Below are 14,158 nucleotides of genomic sequence, written 5' to 3'. Positions count from 1 at the left end.
ATTAAAACTTTCCCGGCTTATAGAGTGACACTGAGTTCTATTTAAAACCACCCCGGCATGCGAGTGCGTTGCTTGATCGCATGCGCTTCTACTGCATGTCTGTGGTTCTCTGCAAGTGGGCTCTCATTAAACATTGACAAAACACAGTATATACAGTTCCACACAGTAAATGGAATGACACCATCAATAAATATAAACTTCGATCAGAAATCGGTAGCTAAGGTAGAATATTCAAAATTTCTAGTTGTATGCATTGATGAGGGGTTGAACTGGAAAAAACACACTGAGGATCTGCTGAAACGTTTGAGATCAGCTAGTTATGCTATTAGGGCCATTGCAAATTTTGGCGATATACATCTGAGTAGATTAGCTTACCACACCTGTTTTCATTCTCTGCTTTCGTATGGCATTATATTCTGGGGTAACTCATCATTGAGTAAAAGAGTGTTCATTGCACAAAATCGTGTAATCAGAATGATTGCTGGAGCTCATCCAAGATCATCTTGCAGACACTTATTTAAAGAGCTATAGATCTTCACAGTAGCCTCACAATATATATATTCACTTATGAAATTTGTTATTAACAATCCGAACGAATTCAAAAGTAATAGCAGTGTACATGGCTACAACAGTAGGAGAAAGGATGATCTTCACTACTCAAAGTTAAATCTAACTTTGGCTCAGAAGGGGGTAAATTATGCTGCCACAAAAGTCTTTGGCCACCTACCTAATAGCATCAAAAGTCTGACAGATAGCCATACAGCATTTAAAAGGGAATTAAAAGAATTTCTTAATGGGAACTCCTTCTACTCATTAGATGAATTTTTGGATGTAGTAAGTGGGTAATTTCCCCAACCCCCACAAAAAAATTTAAAATATTAAGTGTCGTGTAAAATTTTTTGTAATGCAGTATCTTGTATAGACACCTTTTATTAACCTGACACGTTCCACATCATTAAGAAGTGTCGTATTCATGATCTATGGAACAAGTACTAATCTAATCTAATGTGCGCCGCTGAGAGTGCCCTCTACGGAGAAAATTCATCTCCTCTGTGTCAGATCGAACGTCTTCACACGGTAATACGGGAGAGCGCGAAAATTTACGACGACAGGATTCCACGCAGAATCCAATTGGAAACCGCCGTCCCACCTGATAAGAGCCTCAGACAGCCGTATTTCTACTGATTCATTGATAGTGGAATTCCAGAAGTTAGAAGTATGGGCCAAAGTTTTTGTTACATTGTATTTCGTCGAATGACCAGTAGGAATATAGCGTTCTACGATAGTAGATTTGTTGGGTTAAAGGAGGGTAGTACATAGCTGGCGTTCCATGTTCGCTTGTGAACCGCGTGCGTCGTTTGACCAATGCATTATGTGCCGTACTCGCATCGAATCTTATAAATACCTGTCCTATGCTACTCTAACAAGGAAATATCACGAACCTGATCTCGTTTGACTTGAGTAAAAATGCACACGTGCAGGGTATCAGCCACAGCAATCGATTCCCTGTGAAAATGTGGACCATAATTCTGATGGTACGTAGGTATGACCGTCTGAAAGTACTTTCGCTCGCACCAGTTGTTTTTCAGTCGCTAGGCCCCACTTGCAGCCGCAATTTGGATAGCGGAGTAAGTGAGAGGTTTGTCAAATATTGTTTTGACATTGGTAACATACTTTGCTCATTACATAGAAGTGCGCGGTTTCTGTTCTGCAATCGATGCCAGAGATTTCTTTGTTTTGAACTTTTGATGTTGCGATTCACAAATGCAGTGTAGTGCAATGTAGTGTGGCATTAAAGAAGCTGCGTAATGTTATATAATTATTAACATCGCTGATGTGCTTTTTTTCTTTGGAATAATTAACTTCATTTCATAATTATTATTGTTCAGCTACTTAGGTTCAGTAATTTAGATTTTGAGGCGTATACAAAGCTGCAGAATATCAATACGAGAATGCTGTTAAAGTATAAACTGCGATCTAAAAGTTATCGTTAGAAGGCCGCGCAGTCCATAAACGGTATGCCAACCAGGGAAAATTGTCGTGAGCATTCAAGAACTCATCACACCGACGCACCAGGTTGACGACAACCGTGTACTGATGCGTGAAATTGACCGAAACTGCCTGTTGCACATCCTCGTCCGACAGGAATCGTCGACCCGTCAAGGCCATTTTTGAGGGATCGAAGGCGTGGCAGTCGCATGGGAAGACGTCAGGAGGAGGATTCAGCAGCACCTCTTATCGCAATGGTAGTTTTCGGCAGACGTGCTGCCTCATACACATTCTTTATTCTCCGATGGATGTCTACCGGCGTTTGTCCTTCGGCAGCCAAGAGAAGATAATAATAGTGCGTTGGCCCTGTCTAGACGCATTTGATACTAGCATTGTCGTAGTTCACGTCTTCGCATTTACCTTACGCATGTCAGAATGACATGAATGCCACACGAATCTCGTCTCTACATGTCGGTGCTTATATACCCGCTTCGAAGTCGCGCTACGTTGCATATACACTGTAAAACGTCCTCAAACGGAAACTTTTTGATCGACCCTTATAAGAGTAAACGTATGTGTGTGTGAGGTTGACATACTACCTGCTCATATTACTTTCTGTTTTTTGGGTAGAATAACATCACTGTCATCGAAAAAGATTTCAAAACACGTGAGAAGAAGTGTCCACCTCCTCCCTCCTCTTCCCTCGCCTTCAACTTCCCGTGAATGGGACTCTTGTTGTGACTCCGTTAGACTGCACATCGCCCTAAGGCATTACGCAGCTACAGTGGGGTGGAGCGAGTGACGAGCAACCGGTGCGCGTTAAAGTTTAAAAGCAGCACGTTCAGGCCATAACTGCATCCTGTCAGAATTATGGCCAGAACTTCACGCAGGAATGATTGCTGGGGCAAATATTTTGCATGTGTGCTTTTTCTCCTTAAAATAGGTGACGTTTCCTTCTAAGTCGTCTTTGACCAATGCCAGCGGCGCAGATATTTTTGGTGGAGGACGAAAGGTCACTTTAAACTCCCGCTTTCGAAGTACTTGCGTATTTTCGAGGAAAAGTTTCTAATAAATGGCACTTGACTATCCTCTTGAACACCTTATCCACATTTACAATGAAATGAATATCCCTAGGTGCATACAGACGTTGATATAAGTCAACGGCGACAGTTGAAAATGTGTGCGCCGACCGGGACTCGAACCCGGGATCTCCTGCTTACATCGCAGACACTCTATCCATCTCAGCCACCGAGGACAAAGCAGATAGTGCGACTGCAGGGACTTGTCTCTGGCACGCCTCCCGTAAGACCCACATTCCCAACTTATTGTCCAGTGCCCCTGCCCATAATATTGATTACTCGCGGCTTTTTGCCTATTCCGGTAAGAGTTCGGGCACTGTTTGTGCATCCGCGCAGTAGAAGATGGTCAGATGGCCGGACATTTTCTTCCTTTTACAGTCGTTTATATGCATGTGACGCTCTCCCTATTTGCTGAGATAAATATACATCTTTCAGGTACACAGTTTGGAGCTGTTCCACTTTCGCTTGCTCCTTACGAGCATGTGAAATAGTATGGGCTCATTCAATCGAAGCTTCAGAACCTCGATTGTTTGTAGCGGGTGGTGGTAACTATACTGAGGACCTATCTCCCATTCCGACGCTTAAGTTCGAAATTTGGCTCAAAGATACCTACAACCATGCTCCATAATCGTGCAAAAGCTTGGCGGGCTGTGACGTCACCCTCGGGCTCGGCGACGCTTCAAAGTGCAAGGTGTCGGAACATACAAAAAAAATGATTCAAGTGTTCTGTAAGATGGAGTCATGATGTCAAATTGGCACCAAGTTTTGCTACAGTTCTGATCAACGCAACCGTGGACGTGTCACGTGATGGGAAGTTCGTGACGTCCCCTCTTACCAACATTTCACCCCTTCTTTTGACAAACCGCCGCTCAGAATCGACACGAAAAGACCTCAGATGGTGACATAAAGGGCGTCAGTGAAACCACCCCTTCCGTTGGGACGTCGATTCCTACACATTTCGTGCTCGAAAACGACAGTTCTCAGTGCTATGAGCAACAAGACGACGTTCTTGACAACGTTCTACACTGCTACTACCCTCTGGGAGTTTCAATCCTATTCTAAGAACATGGCGGAGCTGCACCCCCACTGATCGTGATCTGACCCCTCAGGAGTGTAATGCGACCACAGCTTTTGTCCCGGTATACAGGGTGGAACCAATAGGGACCATTCAAAACCATTCGACGAAATCTAAACGTGATCCGAAGCAGCAAAGGGTCTTTATGCTTTTTTAGCCCCCATTTTTCGCGCCCTCCTGTGGCGTGATGGAGCCCCCCACCCACCCCCGTTCCTAAACAACTTCGGTGCTACCTCGCTGCTTTGTTGAGCACGTCAGAAATGTACCTGTCAGAAAATTCGGCAGATTCAGCCTTGCGGCTTTTGTAGCACCTGGACGCAGCAAATGGGGTTGTGACAACCTTCCCAACGTGCGACATCATTAACCCACCTTACATCTCACATGGTCCTCTGAGCTGAGCTGTGGCCTCCTTTGTTGTTATGTGTCGACACCTTGCTGCTTGGAGCATCGCCGACCCCGAGGGTAACGTCGCAAGGCGCCATGCTTTCGCACCATTACAGAGGAAGGTCGTAGGCCCTGTTGAGCCTAATTTCAAACTCATGCACTGGAATGGGAGACAATTACGGGGTTTCGAAGAAGTGATCCTTTAATTTTGTTACGTAGTCTGGCCATACAGTAAATACAGCTCTTTATGAGTGGGCTTTCGAAACACCGAATATTCAATTATACCATCGTTCTCATGTATGGAATTCACATGTTGCAGGAACTCTCCGAGACAGTCCAAATCATGAGGTCAAACTATAAATGTTTCATCAGCGTATCGCCAAAATACTATTAGTTGTCACAGGAAAACTTCCTGCTGTACGTATTCGACGCCGTTCTGCTACTTTACCGCGCGAAGACGTTCGATCTGACATCGGGGAGGCGGGTTTTCACCACGGAGAGCGCTTTCAGCAGCTCACAGATTTGCTGCAGAAGTGCATGCGTTCAAGTAATCAACTCATGCGCAGTGACAACTCGGCACACCCCACATGCGTCGGTGGGGTTTTAAATATGGGAACTCAGTGTACTGTCGTCAGCATAGACATGAAGATGGTCAGAAGACTACGCTGAAATATCGTGGCAACAATTTACTGACACCTGGCATTTCGCCGGGAATTTTATGGTACAATAATTTTATATGTTTTTTTTCATGTGCTATAAAAATATTATGCTGGCGAGCAAGTGACAAGTTTTAATTGTAAATCGGCCCACGGGCAGCGCAGCGATATCACTACTGGTATTGTATGCTCACAGAAAAAAGCAGAAATCGGAGTTTGAGTCTCAATACGGCACAAATTTTTAACTTTTCACAAATTTCCATCGCAGCATATAGTCCGTAAATAGTAGAAAAATATTGTCTCATTAACAAGCAATGACCAGTCACAGCAAACTTGATACGCCACGCCGAATAAAGTGGAGTACTGCAACTGGACGTCCCTCATCGGCGACAGATGGCCTTTTCAGATGGCAAATGGCCGTTGGCGTGTACGGCGTGAAATGTCTGAAAGCAAATGCCCTGCAACAATCTTCGGAAGTGTCCAAGCCAGAAGGGAACGCTATGGTTTGGTGAATGTTTTCGTGGCATTCTCTGCGTAATCTAGTCATCTTGGTAGGCGCAATGGATCAACGCAAGTATGTATCCATCCTTGGAGACCATTTCCACCCATACGTGCAGTTTGTTTTTCTTCAGCATGATGGCATCTACCAGCAGGACAATGCAACTTGTCGCACACCTAGTAGTATATATGGTTGGTTCAAAGAGCACCGGGATGAGTTTACCGTAGTCCCTTGGCCACCAAACTCGCCAGACGCTCGTCTGACGCTCTTCATGCCATTATATACCCTACCAGGCCTGGTAACAGCACTAAACACCGACAACACTGATGCACTCGAGTTGCTGTTTTACCTTTCACAGGGAATTGCAACTCTGATCATTTGCATACACGTCGATGGTGTGTATGTGTACGTAATTACATTGACAGACGGCCACGTCTTCTGGGTGCTTTACATTTTTGTCAGTTAGTGTACATGTTGTTAGTGTTTTGGTGCAAGGCAGTATCAGAATTGCGAGAGATTGTGAATGTAGAGGGATCTTTCAAATTGTTTCATGATTCGTCCAGCTATTTACACTACTGGCCATTAAAATTGCAGATGATAAACGGGTATTCATTGGACAAATATATTATACTAGAACTGACACGTGATTACATTTTCACGCAATTTGGGTGAAATCAGAGAAATCAGTACCCAGAACAACCACCTCTGGCCGTAATAACTGCCTTGATACGCCTGGGCGTTGAGTCAAACAGAGCTTCGATGGCGTGTACAGGTACAGCTGCCGATGCAGATTCAACACGATACCACAGTTCATCAAGAGTACTGACTGGCGTATTGTGACGAGCCAGTTGCTCGGCCACCATTGACCAGACGTTTTCAGTTGGTGAGAGATCTGGAGAATGTGCTGGCCAGGGCAGCAGTCGAACATTTTCTGTATCCAGAAAGGCCCGTGCAGGACCTGCAACATGCGGTCGTGCATTATACTGCTGAAATGTATGGTTTCGCAGGGATCGAATGAAGGGTGGAGCCACGGGTCGTAACACATCTCAAATGTAACGTCCAGTGATCAAAGTTCCGTCAATGCGAACAAGAGGTGACCGAGGCGTGTAACCAATGGCACCCCATACCATCACGCCGGGTGATACACCAGTATGCCGATGACAAATACACGCTTCCAATGTGCGTTCACCGCGATGTCGCCAAACACGGATGCCACCATCATGATGCTGTAAACAGAACCTGGATTCATCCGAAAAAATGACGTTTTGCCATTCGTGCACCCAGGTTCGTCTTTGAGTACACAATCGCAGGCGCTCCTGTGTGTGATGCAGCGTCAAGGGTAACCGCAGCCATGGTCTCCGAGCTGATAGTCCATGCCGCTGCAAACGTCGTCGAACAGTTCGTGCAGATGGTTGTTGTCTTGCAAACGTCCCCATCTGTTGACTCAGGGATCGAGACATGGCTGCACGATCCGTTACAGCCATGCGTATACGATGCCTGTCATCTCTACTGCTAGTGATACGAGGCCGTTGGGATCCAGCACCGATTCCATATTCTGCTAACAGTCATTGGATCTCGACGAACGCGAGCAGCAATGTCGCTATACGATAAACCGCAATCGCGATAGGTTACAATCCGACCTTTATCAAAGTCGGAAACTTGATGGTACGTATTTCTCCTCCTTACACGAGGCATCACAACAACGTTTCGCCAGGCAACGCCGTTCAACTGCTGTTTGTGTATGAGAAATCGGTTGGAAACTTTCCTCGTGTCAGCACGTTGAAGGTGTCGCCACCGGCGCCAACCTTGTGTGAATGCTCTGAAAAGCTAATCATTTGCATATCACAGCATCTTCTTCCTGTCGGTTAAATTTCGCGTCTGTAGCACGTCATCTTCGTGGTGTAGCAATTTTAATGGCGAGTAGTGTATGATCGTGTAATTTTTTTCTTTTTCGTGTGTAAGCGCATTTTGGTTGAGTGTAGACTTTTAGGCGAGTGGTGTGTGCGCAGGCGCACCAGGTGGAGGAGGAGGGCCTGGGCGAGACGGCGGTGCTGCTGCAAACGTACCTGGGGCTCGCGTGGGCGCTGGGCTGCGCCGCCTTCGGGCTGCTGGTGGTGCGAGACTCAGTCGAGTGCCGCATCGCGCGCCAGTACCTCTGCCAGGCCGCCGTCTTCATCTGCGGGCTGTCCATTCTGGCGCTGACTACGGTGCGCGGCAGCTACCACGGATACGTGCTCTTCGCCTGGATCTACGGCATCTTCTGCGGCGGCTACCACTACTCGCTCAAGATGTACACGTACGAGCGCGTCCGGGCACGCAATTTCGCTCGCACCTGGGGCTTTGTGCAGTGCTCTCAGGCCATTCCCATCGCCATAGGCGTGCCCATATCAGGTTAGTTACTATATTCAGTGCACAAGATACTTTCGAGAAATCCGGTGAGACAGCTCATTTAATGTACACTCAGGCTCATAAATTAAGGATAATTGCAGAATGTGGTGCCACACAACATGGCACTACACAAAACTGGCGCTAATAGCATAGGCACATAGGGAACACACACGACACAGGTCTGTTAGTCCATGATATTGGAGATAAGTTGAGAAAACCGTCCCGAAACACATGTGCTACAAAACGCCTGTTTCCTCTGCACGTACCCCGACATCAGTCTTGGATATGATCACCTTGCACACGTATATAGGCAGCACAAAGCGTTGCCATACTACGGATCAGGTGGTCGAGCAGCTGCTAGGGTACAGCGTCCCATTCTTGCACCAGTGCCTGTCGGAGCTCCTGAAGTGTCGTAGGCGTTTGAAGACGTGCAGCGATACGCCGACCGAGAGTATCCCAGACGTGGTCGATGGGGTTTAGGCCTGGAGATCAGGCGGGCCACTCCATTTGCCTGATATCTTCTGCTTCAAGGTACTCCTCCACGATGGCAGCTCGGTGGGGCCGTGCGTTATCATCCATCAGGAGGAAGGTGTAACCCACTGCACCCCTGAAAAGGCGGACATAATGGCAAGGAAAACATTTCTGAAGAAGAGAAATTTGTTAACATCGAGTATAGATTTAAGCGTCAGGAAGTCGTTTCTGAAAGTATTTGTATGGAGTGTAGCCATGTATGGGAGTGAAACATGGACGATAAATAGTTTGGACAAGAAGAGAATAGAAGCTTTCGAAATGTGGTGCTACTGAAGAATGCTGAAGATAAGATGGGTAGATCACGTAACTAATGAGGAAGTATTGAATAGGATTGGGGAGGAGAGAAGTTTGTGGCACAACTTGACTAGAAGAAGGGATCGGTTGGTAGGACATGTTCTGAGGCATCAAGGGATAACCAATTTAGTATTGGAGGGCAGCTTGGAGGGTAAAAATCGTAGAAGGAGACCAAGAGATGAATACACTAAGCAGATTCAGAAGGATGTAGGTTGCAGTAAGTACTGGGAGATGAAGAAGCTTTCACAGGATAGAGTAGCATGGAGAGCTGCATCAAACCAGTCTCAGGACTGAAGACCACAACAACAACAACTGGTGCAAAATGAAGTTCCGATACACCTGACCGGTTACAGTTCCTCTGTCAAAGACATGCAGGGGTGTACGTGCACCAATCATAATCCCACCCCACATCCTCAAACCACGACCTCCATACAGGTCCCTTTCAAGCACATTAAGGGGTTGGTATCGTGTTCCTGGTTCACGCCAGATGAAAACCTGGCGAGAATCACTGTTCAGACTATACCTGGACTCGTCCGTGAATATAACCTGGGACCACTGTTCCAATGACCACATACTGTGTTCTTGACTCCAGGCTTTACGGGCTCTCCTGTGACCAGGGGTCAGTGAATGCACCTTGCAGGTCTCCGGGCGAATAAACCATGTCTGTTCAGTCGTCTGTAGACTGTGTGTCTGGAGACAACTGTTCCAGCGGCTGTGGTAAGGTCCCGAGCAACGGTACCTGCTGTATTCCGTGGCTGTCTGCGGGCACTGATGGTGAGATATCGGTTTTCTTGTGGTGTTGTACACTGTGGACGTCCCGTACTGTAGCGCCTGGACACGTTTCCTGTCTGCTGGAATCGTTGCCATAATCGTGAGATCACACATTGTGGCACACAGAGGACCCGTGCTACGAGCTGCTGTGTTTGACCAGCCTCCAGTCGCCCTAATATTCTACCCCTCATAACGTAATCAATATGTGTTCTTTGAGCCATTTTCAACACACAGTCACCATTAGCACGTCTGATAACGCCTGCACACTTACTCGCTGCACCGTATTCTGACATGCACCAACACACCTCTGCGCATGTGGATTGTTGCCAGCGCCACCGTGAAACGACCGCAGGTCAAATGACCGCATGGTCATACCCCGATGTGCTTTAAACCCGCAAACCGCTCACCAGAGCGTTGTTTCACCATGTATCAGCGTTATCCTTAATTTATGAGCATGAGTGTATATTACATTCCACGCACTGAGGATGTTAGCTTCATTTCGCAAACAAATCGTTGCGTCTAGACCCTATTAACGAGGGAATTGCGAAAATAAGTTTCGTCATTGTTTTTGAAAGATTAGCTGGTACACCAGGCGACACAAACAGACTCCATATGAATCCACACCCATTGCTGTCCAAAGACGGAAGGGGTGTCAGCAGAGGAGGAATGACACATTCGCAGAGCGCTGAAGAACGGAGAGTAACAACAGATCAGCGTGCCAGAGGTTATTCGTGTACACATCACAATGGCAGACAGAAGCGTAGTAACAGCGTGGTCGCCAATGAAAGAGCCTACTGTTATGCAGTATGAGTGGGTGCCTGGGACCAGTGTGTCTGCCATCCATGAACGTCTACAGACCGTGTATAGCGACGATGTCATGTCTCGCCAAATGGGAGATGGATCGCTCGGTCTACAACCTCGATCTTGCCATATCGGACATGCACCTGATCCATGCATTGAAAGCAGCTCTGTCGGCACGTTACTTCCAAACCAATGCTGCGGCGAAGCAGACTGTATGACAATTCCTTGCATTGCAGGACACCGAGTTTTACCAGAATGGTTTCTTAAAACTGACTGCACGCTGCGACAAATTTCTCAATGTCGGTGGCGACTGTGACGAAAAAGGTTGCAAGGTGTATAGTCGTGATGCGATGGTGTATTTCTTTTTACCCATAAAGTTTCCTTTTGAAAAACAATGACGAAACTTAGTTTCGGAACGTCCCTCATAGTCACTGAGAACATACGACCCAGCCATGAGCAAAACATTTCTTGCTATCAGCAAAAAACGCTTTAGAAAAAAGTAACTTGCGGAAAACAGTGTGAGAAAAGCAAATAATTACAAACCTAATATTTCTTAATGACTCTTTGATGAGCCGTGAAGTTGATATCACGTATAGTGTGATTCGATCTGGATATTAACTGGAGCTTGGTGTTCTATGACTTGACGTTAAACATGTGAAGTTACGCTGTCGAAGTGAACTAGACTGTCATTAAATTATATTCAGAAGCTGGTGCCCTACATCCAGATGATACTTGCCAAAAATCATGTTGCACCACTGTCAGCTACTATGAAGAATCTCAGTAACTGCTACCAGTTTCTGATCATCACAAATCATTATCAAGCAAAGAAAGTTTTTCAAACACATTATTTGTGTGTATGTCTGCATTCATAAAATTGAACGTCGTCAATTGATAAAATGGTAAAATGCACTGTCTTGACATAACAGTTAACATGCAATGTGTGTGTGTGTGTGAGAGAGAGAGAGAGAGAGAGAGAGAGAGAGAGAGAGAGAGAGAGAAAATGAGAAAAGGGGGAGGAAAGAAGGAAGCGAGGAAGGGCATCTTCAGTTTCGTTTTGAGTCGTTTCTTATTTAACTCCCTGGCATTTCCATCATGATAGAACACAGATTTCTGTTGCACTTAACTGTATTCTTGTTTAGTATTTCCTCTCATCCACGTATAACATTCTGCTTGAAGTAAATTATGTCAGTTATTGGTTTCTGTGGAGAGATGTTACTGTGCTTAAATGGAAAACAATAAAAGTGTGTCTTGCTCGAAGCTGCATCCTGAAATTACATTATTGTCAAGAAAGCATGTGCGTGATCGCGAAAATAAAGCCAGGTCACATTTGTTTAGAGTTGGATTTGAAGTAAGTCGAGATCTATTCGCTTTTAAAACTAAAGAACACAAATGAAGTGCTCACAGATTAACTGGATCAACTGGAATTGTATACTAAATGAATTTCTTATTTGATTACATTGTACGACCATAGTTTTAGGTTGAGTCGCTGGGCAGGGGCCACTTTCTTGCTCATCTCGTACGTAATTCGGAGCTGGTGGACGGAAACGGCACCAGTGTAGCTCAACTCATTCTGACGCAAGTTAGCCCTCTGTAAGCGGTACCCTCTGTGGTCTGTGGATACATTCATTGACTTCTATTTCCCATAACCAGACCGTAATACAAGTGACAATGACCGGTACCAGATTACCAGGTTTCCGACACAGACAACATGTTAGCATAAGACAACATTTGACTTCTGTTATGCGGTTGTCGCACTGTACCAAGATTTGTAGCGTCGCCTTGAGAGTCGAGTCTGAGTGATTATTCATAACATAAAAACTGTTATTTTCAACCATTTGCACTATCTATAAAATGAAATTAGAAAAACATAAACAATATTATTCAAGTCGCCGTTCCGGTAGTATTATTATTAGACTAAAATGAATTTAAAGATTTCAACAGCAAAAAAGAGAAATTCCTTTCTGACGTTCTTCAAGAAAATATTTGGCACAAACTGTGTCTATGGGCTACAACCATGACGTAGTTGCTGTCAACCATTGCACGGCATGGCGATAGGAATGACAAGTGGCCACCGGTTAAATTAACCATGCCTAACACGTTAATAACAATGCCAACCCTGGGCCGAAGGCTAAGATGAAGATGAAGGGTGGGGTGGGGGGTGGGGAGGGGGGAGGGGAGAAAGAAGCTAACAGATGAATTGCAAATAAACTCGCAACTAGTCGCGAAAGCCAAATTTTCCTAGAAACACCTTCAGTTTGTTAAAAACATTAGCTGTTGAATAATAAGTAAATCTAACTAAGCCCCTATGGAAACAATTACGTAATTTTACCATCAAATAAACTTCGTATGAGTGATAAAGAAAACTCCGAGACCTATCTTGCTGAATAATAAGGCGATTTCCAAGTTCACTGAAAGAACCAAATTTTTCAACGTAAGTGAAATAAGCAGAATTACGTTTGTGTCGTGAACTTTTCCTCACCGTAACGCTTCATTAGGAAGCTAAATGTTTGTGACACCTTTGATAATCATCATCTGTGAGTTTTAACATTAGTGACAGCGTACACTCTCTCAGATATATTTTACACGTATTGCCTTGGACATACGTAATAGGAAAAAGGTACTGACCCAAGCATCAGTATCAGACGTTAACCAGATCCGCCTACATGCTTAAAATCTCATCAAGTGTATACCAGTCGGCGAAAATCAGAGCGTTCACATTTGAATCCATATTGTTACGAGCAAGTTCATACCACTTTAAATCTGTTAAGGGGGGTAGGATGTGAAACGGGCCGACTTGGAGCACGAGAGGTACCACAGGACATTTTAATTTACACTGTCTATACTTTTACAAATAAATTCATAAAACTTTGTTAGCATGACCAGGAAGGATTCAGGATTCAGACTCATAGCACAGGAAGTTCAAAAACTCAACAAAACAAATTTTTTTTACGTGTGAAATTTTATCATTTTTTCAGTTGGTATTGGCTGCATTTGTTGCTGTAGGTACACTTTTCTTCATAAGTAAGAGAGATTCTTCGGTGAATTTTGCACAACATACAAACCATACTTACAGGTGTATGAAACTCTAGAATTTCCCATATCTGTTAAAAACTGTGGTAAAAATTGAGATAATAAACTATAAAATTCGAGTTTTCTCTAAACACGAAGTTTAAAACGTAACAGCCCATTCATTTTTCCATAGATTAAATAAATTCTAGAGTTTCATACACCTGTAAGTATGGTTTGTAAGCTGTGCAAAATTCATCGAAGAATCTCTCTTACTTACGAAGAAAAGTGTACCTACAGCAACAAATGCAGCCAACAGTAAGTGAAAAATTTTTTTTTGTCATCAGTCTACTGACTGGTTTGATGCGGCCCGCCACGAATTCCTTTCCTGTGCTAACCTCTTCATCTCAGAGTAGCACTTGCAACCTACGTCCTCAATTATTTGCTTGACGTATTCCAATCTCTGTCTTACTCTACAGTTTTTGCCCTCTACAGCTTCCTCGAGTACCATTGAAGTCATTCCCTCATGTCTTAGCAGATGTCCTATCATCCTGTCCCTTCTCCTTATCAGTGTTTTCCACATATTCCTTTCCTCTCCGATTCTGTGTAGAACCTCCTCATTCCTTACCTTATCAGTCCACCTAATTTTCAACATTCGTCTATAGCACCACATCTCAAATGCTTC

General features: G+C 44.8%; 1 protein-coding gene across 1 annotated transcript in view; it reads left to right on the top strand.

The window, feature by feature from the left end:
* The window catches only part of LOC124722312 (monocarboxylate transporter 2-like), a 130,222-nt gene that overhangs the window by 78,238 nt on the left and 37,826 nt on the right, over window positions 1-14,158 (top strand). Inside the window, exon 5 of the mRNA XM_047247492.1 lies at window positions 7,692-8,073. Coding sequence (XP_047103448.1) covers window positions 7,692-8,073 — 382 coding nt within the window. The remainder of the gene's footprint in view (window positions 1-7,691; window positions 8,074-14,158) is intronic.

Source organism: Schistocerca piceifrons, chromosome X (assembly GCF_021461385.2).
Source record: "Schistocerca piceifrons isolate TAMUIC-IGC-003096 chromosome X, iqSchPice1.1, whole genome shotgun sequence".
Classification (NCBI taxonomy): domain Eukaryota; kingdom Metazoa; phylum Arthropoda; class Insecta; order Orthoptera; family Acrididae; genus Schistocerca; species Schistocerca piceifrons.
The sequence above is the reverse complement of the archived record's forward strand: the minus strand, read 5'-3'. Positions and strand labels throughout refer to the sequence as shown.